This window comes from Sceloporus occidentalis, unplaced genomic scaffold (genome assembly GCF_023333645.1).
Source record: "Sceloporus occidentalis isolate IW3139 unplaced genomic scaffold, rSceOcc1.0.p SCAF_164, whole genome shotgun sequence".
NCBI classification, from domain to species: domain Eukaryota; kingdom Metazoa; phylum Chordata; class Lepidosauria; order Squamata; family Phrynosomatidae; genus Sceloporus; species Sceloporus occidentalis.
Window position 1 is genome coordinate 1,184,910 of NW_028317144.1, and position 14,324 is coordinate 1,199,233.

At 42.5% G+C, this 14,324-nt stretch overlaps 1 protein-coding gene across 1 annotated transcript in view; it reads left to right on the forward strand.

Annotated features, from left to right (window-relative positions):
• The window catches only part of LOC149279490 (general transcription factor IIF subunit 2), a 76,277-nt gene that overhangs the window by 43,573 nt on the left and 18,380 nt on the right, over window positions 1–14,324 (forward strand). Inside the window, exon 7 of the mRNA XM_089501117.1 lies at window positions 8,496–8,595. Coding sequence (XP_089357243.1) covers window positions 8,496–8,595 — 100 coding nt within the window. The remainder of the gene's footprint in view (window positions 1–8,495; window positions 8,596–14,324) is intronic.

A 14,324-nucleotide genomic window follows, 5' to 3' on the forward strand; every position in this document is an offset into this window, starting at 1 on the left:
ATCAGCTAGAATCTTGGTGGAGGTTCTCCACAAAAGCAGATGTCATACTTTTTGTGTCTGCCCCACTGTATTTTCTGTTATTCAGGTTCAGTCACTTTAATTATCCAGTTTGCCTTTTTTATCATCATATGTGATCCAGAAAGTTCAACTTAAACTAGTGCTATATGAATATCTTATCCTTATCCATCTCAATGTAGACTTCCCAGGGAAAAATGTGTCCAACCCCTAGCATTAAAAACATTAATGGTTTGTCTTGTTTTCTGTAGTCATCTTGCCCCTGGCCTGCCCGGTTCCCTCCCCCCCATTCAGATATGTTTTTTTAATGTTTGCCTATGGATGGACTTGGTATTTAGTGGGCCCATCCGTCATCAACATGTTTGTCTGTTGTATTGCATCATGTCCAGAATCCCCACTTTGAGATATTTTGCCTTGGCCACCATGTTCCTATGTTTGTGTTACTAATTGCATTTTTTTTATTGCGATACGTGAATTCAGTCTGCGTAGCAGGATCCGTCAGGGTGATTCAATTTGGGGTATATCACAACCTGTGTTCCATCTGCTCTGGTATCTGCTAGGACATAAAAAAAAACAGCCATTTGGAAAGCCTTATTTTTTTAAGCTTGTTTTCTATTGAAAAATGTATAAATGTGTGTAGGCTACAGACCTGACCAAGAAGGATATCTTAAAAAATACTAAAAATGATAGCGGTTGTGGGGAGAGTTTTTCTTGTTGCATTGTGAGTAATAAACTAACTTGGTCTAGGGCTTGAAATGTTCCCGGCACATGTGGAAGCCATTCATAAAATGCAGGAGCCAGAAACAGGTGCACTACTGCTGCCAAATCACCAGATGTCACATCGCCTGTCACTGCTGAGCCCCTGGCGCTGAGCCATGCGTGGAGAGGGAGAGTTGGCGCTGTATACAGACCGCTGCTGGACACAACCCGGCTTTGTATAGAGCCAATTAGTGTCCAGCATGTAAAGCTCTAGGCACTAGAAAGCAAATCCTTGTCGCTATGGTAACCTGGGGTTTGCCAAGCCCTGACTTTGTCCTACTTGACGACCAGTTAAAATCCATTTTAGATACGGTCAGGGTAATCCCCCCTTTTTCACCTTTTAACGCACCATAAAGTCATGCAGCCCTCATTCTTACTGGAGTTTGAGCGCTGTCTCCACGGCAGGCTTGTGTTCTTCACTCTTCAAAATCAGATAAACAGCAGACGGTCTACTCTGAGAACTCTGGAGCATCTTGCACCGTAGAAGCAGCTGATTGTTGTCCCCGGCTCCTCCTTTACTCCAACACTTTTCATAAAATTTCAAAACAAACTTTCATTCAAGTTGCTAAAATGCTAATAAGCATTTTGGGTATATTGGCATATTAAAGATCTATGAAACTTCACGAATTCCATAAAACATAGCTCAGAAAAAAAGTAAGCTAGTTAAAAAAATGTGATTCATAAGCCCTTTGATGGACTGTGACTAAAGATCTAAAGGTCTTTCTCCCTTAAGACCAAATTGTGGTCTTCTGTTAGCATCATAACAGCGAGCAGTCCAAGCTTCCCTGGAATCGAGATGAGGCAGCTGTTCAATCTGTGAGTGCGGTAATGGGGGTATGCTATAAAATGTAACTAATTAAATCCCTGGAGGTTTGTTCACTTAACACATAACTAGAGTAACTGAGGAAATATATTCAGTGCGAGAGCCAGAATGGCATTTTCATCATATTTTTTGTCATCTTGAAATATAAGAAAAGGGATGCCTCAATCCTTTTTATTCGATTAAACAAGTGCAGATCATCATAACATGACCTTTCCTGTGGTTATAAAGACACTTCATTTTTTTTTATTGTTTCCACAACCTTTCATAGAAGCATTAGAAATGTAAGCTTTCACCACCAGTGAATTTATGCTAAAGCTATGAACTGATGTGTTTGTCTGTAAATAAGAACATAGAATTTTACCCCATCTAGTCAGAATGTTTTTTCTGATGTAAAAGAAACTCGAGCCTTAGCCAGCCCTTGAGTGGCCCAGGCTAGCCATATGCCTATCTCATACAGGTCCCCTCACTGTAGACTCAACTTCTACCAGAAGGCTTTTTATCTACCACCCTCTAACTTTAGATTATGCCCTCTTGTTCTATCATTTCTCCTCCTTTTGAAATAAACACCTCTCCCGCACTTTAAGTAGTGTTTCTAATCTTTCTCTTTCATCCAAGCTACACATACTGAGATCCTGATCATAGTCTTTCCTGATGATGTTTATCCTGCAAAAGATTGACCATTTTATTGGCCATGCTCTGAATTATCTCAAGAATGTCCATATCCTTCTGGAGATGGGATCTCCAGAACTGTACACAATACTCTAGGTGGAGTCTGACCAGAGATCTGTAAAGGTTTAGAACCACCTATGTTTCTGCTACTGTTGCCTCTCGCTATACAACCAAGCACCATACTTGCTTTTTCCAACGCATTACATGCTTACCTTTAAGTCTTTAGAAATAGCTACTCCCGAGTCCCCTCTCTTCTTTTTTTACAGAAGAGTAACCCCAATCTAATATTTTGCTTTGGGATTATTATATACCAATTGCATTATTTTGCATTTATGTAAATAAAATGACAGCTGCCACACTCTAACTTTTAGACCTTCTGGCTTATTCTACTATAAAAGCAGAATCTTATATCTGCAAAAAGACATTTTGTGTCAACCACGAATTAAAGAAAAAAAAAAAAGTTTAAATATTGTGCTCTGTGGTGCCCCACTACTAACTTGGACACTCATGTGCCTTATCCATTAAACTATTTTAACATCCAAACATTGCAAAATATACCTGACATAAATGGATGAATAAGGTGTAAGGCGTTGTCCATTAGATAACAAATGTATGGTTATTATACTACTTGGAGTGCTCCTAGACAGTCTTGAGGAGGAGAGAAAGTGGGGGTTAGAGGGAGTGAATGTTTGTTGTCATTGTCATAATGCATCTAAGCAGCTTCTTTGATCTTTATTTGGATAAAAACCTTATAGCAGCTGTGGTTTTTAGTTTTAACACACTCTCTAGGCTCTTATTAACACTTATACCGCGCATCACCAAAATGCAGGATAAAAGAGTGATGGTTCGGTGTTTTAATGGGAATGTATGGTACAAGATACAGTAATGTCCAGTTTGCTGTCAGGTCCCAAGTTAGACTTTCTAAGTCTGTTTTTCCCCTTTTTTGCGTAACGCTCTCCGGCCTTTTGCCGAAATAGCATGATTTCCAAGCGTAGTCTTTTCTATTGCTTTTCTTTTGCTAGTTTAAAGTAGCAGTATCAAGCAGCGCACCATAAATAAAGTGGTTTTGGCACATAGGAGATTGCTGAGTAAATAATAATTCCTCGTCCACACTCTATACTTATCACATTTTCCTCCATGTCTTTTCTTTAGTTAAAATGCTGGCAACAAGCTGGTGTAGAGCCACATGCGTTTAGCAAGGCTAGAGACGTTGGCAACCACTTAAGGCTTTGTCTGTTCACTTGAACTAGAGCTAAGCAGAGACCTGGCTGGTGAAGGCATTCGCATTTAATAAATAAAGTGGTGGAACTGATCACCACATATACGCTCTGAAAGATGATTGAAATTGTACTCGAACTGGTTGCTTATCTACTGCCCTTTATGTGTAATTGAGTTGGAGAGATGAGTAGGGGGTTTAGGTAGGCGAGACAGGAAATAAAAAGTTGGCGGAATGCGGTGTTAGAAAAGGTAGTGAATTTCAGTTTTAGAATACTCAAATCAATGACTGTGTCCTTAAACAAGATATTGCAGACCATTTCATTTACTAGGGTAAATCCACTAAAGGGAGTTCGTGGAAGAGCAGTGGTTTCCTCTTCTTCACATTATATAATCCGTTTTAGTGACTCGCAGCAGCAGCTCCTACTTACCAATCCCTCCCTGTAATCACTGTGACAACTGGCCCCGCCCCCTTCCTTCTCCCAGAAGGCCAGAACCACATGGCTGTGACACTCATCTAACTGTAAGTATAAAATTAATATTTGGGCTACTGAAAGTTAGGGGAGGTGGGAGTTAATTTAGGGCGTTTGCTCTGAAAAAACCCTCATTTAATAATCGATAAAAATCGATTCAACTAATCGATAATTAAATTCGTTGGCAACGATTTTCATTATCGATTATTATCGATTTTATCGATTAGTTGTTGCAGCCCTATTTAATAGATTAGCTTTTTCCTGATCCCCGTCTATAACTTCTCCCTCATTACTTTTTAAGGGGCCAACGCTTTCATTTTTAACCTTTTTACTATTTATATAGGTAAAGAACATTTTGGGGTTTGTCTTACTCTCTTTGGCAATGAGTCTTTCTGTCTCCACTTTTGCTGCTTTTATCTGATTTTTACATATTTTATTTTTTTCCCGATAGCTTTTTAGTGCTTCCTCACTGCCTTCCTGTTTTAGTAGCTTAAATGCCTTTTTTTTGCCATTTATTACCCCCTTTACATTTTTATTTATCCACATTGGTTTTCTCTTGTTCCTGACTCTTTTATTCCCATACGGTATGTACCTTTCACAGTGAGAATTTAAGATATCCTTAAAAATCTCCCATTGAGTGTCTGTACTCTTGTTTTTGAGGACATTTTCCCAATTTACAGTGTTAAGGGCTTCTCTTAGTTGATCAAACTTTGCCTTCCTAAAGTTCATGGTTCTTGTGGCTCCTCTAAGAGTTCCCTTATTGAAGGAAAAGTTATAATGTACCATATTGTGATCACTATTTCCTAGATGCCCCCTGACCTGCACATTAGTTACTCTGTCAGGTCTGTTGGTTAATATTAAGTCCAGTAGGGCGCCCCCTCTGGTCGGGTCCTGTACCATTTGGGACAGATAATTATCCTTACTTATAGTCAGAAACCGGTTTCCTTTATGAGATTCACAGGTCTCTGTTTCCCAGTTTATGTCGGGATAGTTAAAGTCCCCCATAATAACCACCTCATTGTGATTTGCTGCCTTGTTTATTTGCTTTAATAATTGATCTTCTGCTGCTTCCATTATATTTGGTGGCTTATAGCAAACCCCGATCAGTATTTTATTATTTTTCTTTCCATATATTTCTACCCATAATGACTCCACATTATCATTTCCCTCACATATATTCTCCCGCAGTGTGGCCTTTAGGCTGGACTTTACATAAAGGCAAACTCCTCCCCCTTTTTGTTTTTTTCAATCCTTCCTGAATAGACTATAACCCTGTATGTTAACCGCCCAGTCATAGCTATCATCCAACCATGTCTCTGTTATACCCACTATGTCATAGTTTTCTTCAGACATTATTAACTCCAGTTCGTCAGTTTTATTGGTCAGACTTCTGGCATTAGTAAGCATACAATTTAGAGGTGTATGGTTTTTTTCCCTATGAAGCCTATCCCTATTGACTATTCTAACCCCTCCCTCCGCTCCACCCCCAGGTACATTTATAAGCCCCAGCTTTCTATCTACACTATCTTCCCCTTCTATATTGTAGTTTCCCTCCCCCCCTTTACCTAGTTTAAACACTCCTCCACCCTTCTGGCCATCTTCTCCCTGAGCACAGCTGCACCCTCCCCATTGAGGTGCAGCCCGTCCCTATATCCGTAGAGCCTGTATCCGACAGAGAAGTCGGCCCAGTTCTCCATGAACCCAAACCCCTCCTTCCTACACCAGCTTCTGAGCCACTTGTTTAGCTCCCTAATCTCCCGCTGCCTCTCTGGTGTGGCACGTGGTACAGGTAATATTTCAGAAAATACTACCTTGGAGGTCCTTGCCTTAAGCTTGCTGCCTAAGTCCCTGAAATCATTTTTAAGGACACTCCGCCTACCTCTCACTTTGTCATTGGTGCCAATGTGCACCATGACTGCTGGGTCTTCTCCAGCCCCCCCCCCAGTAATCTGTCAACCCGGTCCGCGATGTGCCGAACGCGAGCGCCAGGCAGACAACACACTGTTCGGCGATCCCGGTCTTTGTGACAGATCGCCCTGTCTGTCCCCCTAATAATTGAGTCCCCCACTACCAGCACCTGTCTGGCCTGCCCTGTGCTCCTCCTTCCCTCCTTACTGGAGCAGACACCCCTCTGGTGGTCAGAGGCAGTGACTTGCTGCAGTACTGCTAACTCTGAACTAACATCCCCCTCATCTGCCAACCGGGCAAACTTGTTGGGGTGTGCTAGATCAGGACTAGCCTCCCTGGCGCTTTTCCCCCTACCCCGCCTTCTAACTGTAACCCAGCTAGCTGCCCGACTGTCCTGTACCTCCATCCCACTATCCTCCCCCACCTTTACCCCCGAGAGAGCTTGCTCAGTGAGCAGCAGACTCCTCTCCAAGTTGTCAATAGATCTCAGTGTTGCCAGTTGCTCCTCTAGACTCAGGATTTGTGCTTCCAAATGAGCAACCCGCACACATCTCGCACAGCAATATGCACCCTCGAAGCGCTGATCAAGGATTGCATACATTGAGCAAGATGTACACCTGACCGCATTGTCAAACATGGAGGACATCTTGGCAATGGGGATAGCTCAAATAACTGGCAAAAACAGACAGTAAGGTGCAATGTATATATATATAAATATATGGAATCACAAGGATTTATACTTTACCCTCCTTCTTTGCTTGTAACTCCTCACTTAGAGATGTCACTTAGGAGATTCGCCCCAGCTCAGGATTCGCTTGTGTGTCCAATCTAAATGCAACTGCAAAAGCCAAGCAGAACTCGCAGAGACTTCTGTCTCTAAATTAGAACATTTAAAGCTATTTTTGTCAACCAGTTTGGTGATTTACATAGCACAACGTTTATAGATTTTTGTATTTCCTTTTTCTCTCTAGTTTTTAATAACTCCGTACGAAATGTTCTTTAGAAAGCAATGTGTAATTTGAATGATCATATGGGGGAAATGGAACAGCTCCTTATGGTATGAAAACCCCCTGCTCCTGAAGGGGTTAATTTAGTAATTTAGGAATAATGCTTTTTGATCATCCGGAGTATTCTATTATATTCACATAATTGGGCAAAGTTGCAGCTTTACAAAGTCATCGGATTTCATGCGCTTGAAAAGGCGTCTAATCTATTTAAAGAAGATGTGCGATGTTAAAGCGTGTTTTTGCCAAGCATTATATAGTTTCTGCCCACCTGCAATCTAAACACATGCGTGTGCGTCTCTGCAGTGTACATCTGTACATGTGCAGGCCTTTTGTTCACAGTGACATCTGACCAGTTGTCTTTTAAGGTAGTGGAAGCCATGCCAGGTTCAAAACACGCTACTTATATAAAATCCCAGTGAAGAACTTAAAGTAACCCCTACATTTATTATGAACGGCCGTGTGAAACGGACTAGAGAATCGAATACTGTTAAATTGGCTTTTTCCCCATTTTTACAATCCATGGGATTTTTGTTTAATGAATTGCAAATGTAATCTTTTGCGGTAGTTTAATGGGTACCAATCTTTAGCTTTCATTATGTAGATGGCTTCATCAGTATTGTGATTGTGACAGAATGAGCTGTCATACAGGAGCCCAAGGTACTCAGAGATGGCTCCAGCCTGGCGGCCAAACAGGCAGGAACTCCATTGTGCAAAGTAATCCCATTAACAGGATGGCTACCAGGGGGATATTCAGTAGCTAAAGGGGATTCAAGGTTGGGTTGTCTACATGTACCTGTTTATCAATGTTGATTTATGTTAATGAAGTTCTGTGGCTATATCAGTCTATGTTTTACAACAATAAACTCTTCGTTCCTGCTGTTCTCAATTCAAGGTAGTTGTGTCTACTTATTGGGTACACATAGCAGGGTTCCAAGGTGCGCATGCTGACTGGTGCTGGAAGTGATTCCGGGGACAACAGGAGGATACATCTGGGTGATCTCTGGGAGTTACTACAGCTCTCTTGGTGAACCTGTTAGAGTGATCTATTCCAGTTATTTAATACCAATATCTAGAAAAAAACACTTTAAAATCTGGTTGAAAAAAACCCCCAACAAATTAAAATATCTTGTTCAAGACAATCCACTAAAGCAAAATAATTATTCATTGTGTTTAGAATTAGCTTCCGTTGCGTTATTCCCATGAATGTCTGGGCAGCCATGTTTGTTCTTTGGCGGTATTTTGGTTCACAAAGAAATCTTTCTATGCGCCACCGGAATAGTTACTGCTTTTTCATTTTCCGCTGGCGCTATGCGCATGAGATACTTTTACATTAATATGAATAATTACAGTTTACAGATACATAAGCTAGAATGTTTCATGTAACCACAGTCTCTGTGTAAATAATTCTGGGACAGGATACCATGCAACAGCTTCAGGGGATGAGATGAAGTCATTTTCACCAATCTTAAAGTGTGATATTTTGGTTAAATTGTGATCAGCTCCTCGTAATAGTGTGCCTTATGTTTGTGGCTTTAGTCTTACAGAAATGATTGCTGTATAGAATTCATATGCAGGGATTTATAATTTTTTTATATTTCATTTTTTTTTTTTTTTTTTTTTTTTTAGACGGCAGATAGAAGAATCCTCCAAACCAAAAAGGCAATCGCAACAAATAGATAAGGCTGTAACAACGAACTATAGACCTGTGGCTAACCATCAGTACAACGTAAGTATCTGTTAAGAACTGTTGATGGCAGTAATATGCTTCACAAACACATTTTTATTTCTGTTCATACTATTTGGGGGGGGTTACGCATAAAAACTGATTCTAATGCAATTATGGAAAAGTCCTATCACCATAGCAACCACTGGCATGCATCAATAACAATGATTTGTCCCAGTTATTCAATGGTGGTAAGACTTTTTTCAAACTTTGCACCAAAGTCACCTTTTATACATACCCTTCAAGAACTAATTATGTTTAGAGAGTACAAGCAAGTCTGACAAATTCTGTATAGCATCTTTTACTGTTTGATTTAGAATGCAGTAATGATTATACCCGATTCCTACTTGAGAAATGCGAAGTCCCTCACCCGGTTATAACTTTGAACAGGTTTAGCTTGTAGAGCCTTAGTGCAAGTGTGAGAGTTTACAAAGATATTGCTTGAACGTTGATCAAAGCAACCTAAAGTTCCATTTTGTTGCAACATTCAACTGGTCTCTGTGTTGATAAGATCACTTTGAGGTCTATTTACTAAAGTTGTCAGGGGAATTTGGAGGAGAGTTGTGTTTTGGCTCCGTCACATCACTATACGTTACAAAGGGCCAAACCCTGTGAGCTCCTGCTGCAAGAAGAACTTGGCTGCCCGAGCTCAGTCCTTACAATGAACATTGAACCAAGAAGAATACAGCTCTCCTCACAACTCTCCCTTTAGTGAATACATAGTCCTTTCTAAAACTTTGCACCAACCTGGCAATATTAAGAAGCTGTCTAACAGAGCTTGTGATGGGGTAAATATTTGCTTGTGCTTGCATAAAGACCTAGATTATCAGAGCAGCGCTTATGCCATGAAAAGATCAACCTATGTTTGGGGGAGGAGGGAGTTGTAAAGCCTAATAACATTGAAATACCCTGGATTTCTATGTATGTTGTGGCTTTTTAGCATAATTTACAAGGGGTCACAAAATTGGGGACATGTTTTAACAAAGTCTGCTGATACCAAAGCAGTAGTTGGCTCGCATTGACCACAGAAATCCTTAAAGTGCTTTCGGCATGACTAAATGAGTATGTAGCTTATTTATTCACAGACTGTACTATTGGAATTCCTAATCAAGCTTCTGTTTATAATTACATGAAAAGAATAGAGAGAGAAAGCTTGTAAATTTAAATTGGGTATAAATGTGTCGCTGGAATAACTAAAATGCTTAAATACACGTTCGTGTTCGAGGCAGTAGTTTACTGTATTGGCTACAAAGACTACATCTCACTCCTACTTGGACACGTTTTGAAACAGTCCTGTTTTTTTTTACGGGACAGTCATGATTTTTGGGCACTGTCTGGGTAGCTGCCCCACTGTCCAACATGGCCACCTCGTGATGCTTAGCGTGTAAGGTGGGTGACCGTGTCTGAAGAGCCTCTACTAAAATGTTATTGTAAGCAAGGTGGTATTTCCAAAACACGCATGGATGTATTCCAAACATTTTATTCACTAAAGTGCCACCGATAACACAACTTAATTTTGGGATATCCTTGTTCTTCTGTAGATTCTGTTTTTCTTAAGACCTGTATGGGTTCTGTTTGCGGTGATTAAATTGCAGTAATAGGTGGGAGTTAAAGGGGATTATTTTATGTAATAAAATGTAATGCTTTTATAACTAAGTGTAAGGTTAGAAGTGTTATTTCTAATATTACTGAATGCCCAAGTCATTCCCAGAAATAATTCCCTAATTCCACAAAAAGCAAGTACATGTAGCCATAGACGTGACATTGGCTTCTTAAAGAATAAGAATAAAGAATAAAATGACCTGCTAAGGTCTATGTGCTGAGCCGACCACCGTGTTTTTCCCGTCGTGTAGTGTCAGTACCACGGGGTGTCGCTCTTCCTGGGACAAGGACCTAGAACCGAAGAGGTTAAGATACCTCCTAACCCCTCCTACTCCTCCCTATAAGAGCCCCGGCAACCCTCATACCTTCAGTTTTTTCCTTGTCCCTTGTCAGGGACGGACCTTGTTTTTTTCGTTGGTGGGGCACACGGGTTGTGTCCGGGGGTTCCCTCCGATTGCTCCCCGGGTGGTGAGCAGAGCGAGGAGTAACGTCCGCATCGGCGGACGTTACGGAGCCGTTTAGACGCCGCGCTCTTATGCCGGCAGGTTGGAGCATGCGCACAGCGGTGGAACGCACGCCAGAGGGCGCTGCGTTCCACCAAGAGTACTGACACGCTATTGAGCATGCGTGATTCAGTTTCTCTTGTTCAGGGCGCGAAAACTAACTGGTTTTCGCATATATATAGCTGTGCTGCCCAGTCTGACAGCAGAGGAGCTTGTCAACACTGGGATTTCCGTGTCACCAGCCCCCCCACACGGATTGAGGAGTTGTAAGGTAGGATTTGGTTAATCTTACCCTGTCAAATCCTCTGCCCTGTATATTTTCTACTAAAAATTTTTTTTTTTTTGTGTGTTTTATATTAGATGTCTGGTCCGGTTTCACCAGATAAGCCGGATAAAGAGAAATATTTTACACCTGCTCCAAAAAAGGCTGTGGTTAAAACCAAACATTTATCGTGCACTGAATGTGCCACTCCGTTGCCGGATGGTTGTAAGAAGAAATTTTGCAAGGCCTGCTCTGCTGAGAGTTTGGCAAAAGAAAAACAAAAAGACATGCAGTCTTTTTTAGGTTGGTTCCAGGACAACCTGGCGCAAACGTTTGAAACGTTTAAAGCAGCAGCAGCTACACCTGTGGAACCCGTTAAACTTAAATCCCACAAACGTAAGAGGGTATTATCCCCTCATTCTGATTTATCCTCTGGGGAGGTTTCTTGTTCATCCTATTCAGCTTCATCTAGTGGGGAGTCAGAGGATGAGACCAATTTTCCTCCACAGGAGCTGCGTAAATTTGTTAAGGAAGTCTCACGGCTTTTTCAGGATTCAGACCTGTCAGCGCACCCCAAAGGGTTGCCCATGTTATCTCACATGCAGAATCTCATGTATAGAGAGTGGAATAATCCAGGCAAAAGAGCCTTTATATCAAAGCACTCTAAGCAGCTTTTTTACCTTCAGGGCGATGATAAATGGGAAGATATCCCTAAAGTAGACGTCCAGATAGCCCAGCTTTCCAAACGTACGACCATTCCCATTAGTGAAGTGGCTGGTCTTAAGGATCCTATGGATAAGAGGGCAGAAACGTCTTGCAGACGTATTTACCAATCATCTGGATTCCAGTGTAAAGTGGCGTTGTCTAGCGCATCTGTGGCTAAAGCGCAGGGTGTCTGGTTGCAGTCCTTAGAGGGCAGTCTTTCAGAATCTATGGATGAAGGTTTGTCTAAACTATTTAAAAACCTGACACTGGCTAATAGCTTCCTGCTGGAAGCTGCAGAAGAGGGCCTTAAGCTTTCAGCCCGTAACATGGGTTTGTCTTCCGTTGCCAGAAGGGCATTATGGCTACGTTCCTGGGCAGCAGATACTGCCTCCAAATCTACTCTATGCGATCTGCCTTTTGAAAGAACCAAGCTATTCGGTTCTTCCTTGGAGGAACTGATCAGACACATGTCTGATACTAAAAAGGCACTTCCTCAGGATAGGAAAAGCAGATGGAACAAGCGATACCAGTATAGACCTTCCAGGCCTTTTCAACCAGTTTTCAAGACTCAAGCCTTTCGTAAACAACACGAGAGAAAGTTTCAGGAACACCCTAAGAAACCAGAGGGTAGGAAGTTCTGACGGTGTTGGAGGTCGTCTGCAATGGTTCCTACCAAAATGGAGGCAAACCACAAACAATTCCTGGGTCCTCAGGATCATTGCGGACGGGTACAGGATAAAGTTTTCCAGTTTTCCTCGTCCTCTGTTCCTGATTTCGTGTTACCCCTCTCAGGTGAAGAACTCAGCACTGTTGGCCGAAAGCCTTACCCTTCTAAAAAAGGGTGTCATAGAGCCTGTTCCAAAGTATCAGGAGTTTCAGGGAGTTTATTCCCGTCTCTTCCTGGTCTCAAAGCCGGATGGGTCCTTCCGTCCAATTCTGGATTTAAAGAAAGTCAATGCGTATATTCCTTACCGTCACTTCAGAATGGAATCCATTCTCACGGTTACCCGCCTGTTGAGACAAGGGGACCTTATGGTTACGTTAGACCTAAAAGATGCCTATCTCCATGTGCCTATCGCCATAGCCTCCAGGAAATATCTCAGGTTTGCCATAAGAGTCGGGACAAGAGTTCGTCATTTCCAGTTTACTGCTCTCCCTTTTGGCCTGTCGTCAGCTCCTCGGATCTTCACAAAGCTTTTAACTCCTATTGCAGCGGCTTTACGGAAAGAGGGGTTCACAGTCGTCCCTTATCTAGACGATTGGCTGCTAAAAGCAAGTTCTTCTCAGGAGCTCCGGGCACATCTCAGCTTTACGACCCGATGCTTGGGGGAACACGGCTGGATCATAAATTACAAAAAGTCCAACCTGATTCCAACTACGAAGATCCAGTTTCTGGGGCTCATAGTGGATTCCGTCTCTTCAAGACTTTATCTCCCACGCTCCAAGATCAAGAAGATAAAGAATCAGGTTTCCTTTCTGCAACAAAATCCAACCCTTTCCTTCAGGTTGGCTATGAGTATCCTGGGCAGTCTTACAGCGTGTATTCCGGCAGTAAGCTGGTCCAAAGCGCAGTTGAGACCCCTGCAATGGGACATCCTACAACAGTGGTCCAGGAGACCGGAGGATCTAGATGTTACCTTCACGGTATCCAGGGAGGTTTTACTCCGGCTGAATTGGTGGAAAGCAAAGGAGCGCCTCACCCAAGGGCGATCTTTTCTACCACGTCATTGGATCACCCTCACCACGGATGCCTCCAAGGTAGGCTGGGGAGCTCATCTACTCGACCTCTGCAGTCAGGGCAGTTGGTCCTTAATCGATCAAGCCCAATCATCAAACTTTCGGGAACTGAAAGCTGTGTTCCTGGCACTCAAGACCTTCGGTCCAAGATTACGGGGGGAAAGCTGTGAGAATCCAGTCCGACAATGCCACCACAGTCTCATATATAAACAGACAGGGTGGCACCCGGATTCCAAGGCTACAGGACCTTTCAGACCATCTCATGTGCTGGGCCCAAAGAAACCTGGAGGATTTAGCAGCGACACATATCAAAGGAGTAGACAACTGTCTGGCAGACGATCTCAGCAGATCTCGTTGCTCCCAAGCAAACTGGTCCCTGGACAAGAGCATTTTTTCTCTCCTAGTTCAAAGATTCGGCCTACCAGATATAGACCTTATGGCGACCAGACAAAACAGGAAATTGCCAGTTTTCGCCTCCCTTTACAGGCAGGACAATCCCCCCCTGCTAGACGGAATGTCAGTGGTTTGGTCTTTCAAGATGGCTTATGTGTTTCCTCCAGTAGCCATGATTCCTCGGATCCTCCTAAAGATTCGGGTAGACAGAGCCAGGGTTTTAGCTATTCTCCCTTATTGGCCGAATCGAAGTTGGTTTTCGGAGCTGCTCAGTATGGCGATTTCAGTATGGGAGCTGCCAGTTTCCTCCCATCTTCTGGAAAACAAGAACCTGTCCAAGGATGTTCTTCTGCAGTTCAGATTGACGGCCTGGCTGCTGCAAGGATGATCCTCCAGAGCAGAGGCGTTTCCAATTCTATGTCAGAAATCCTCTTGGGTTCAGTACGAAGATCTACGTCCACTATTTATCTTCGAGTCTGGAATAAATTTCTCCACTGGTGTGTCTCCAAAGGTTTGGATTTCTCTTCTCC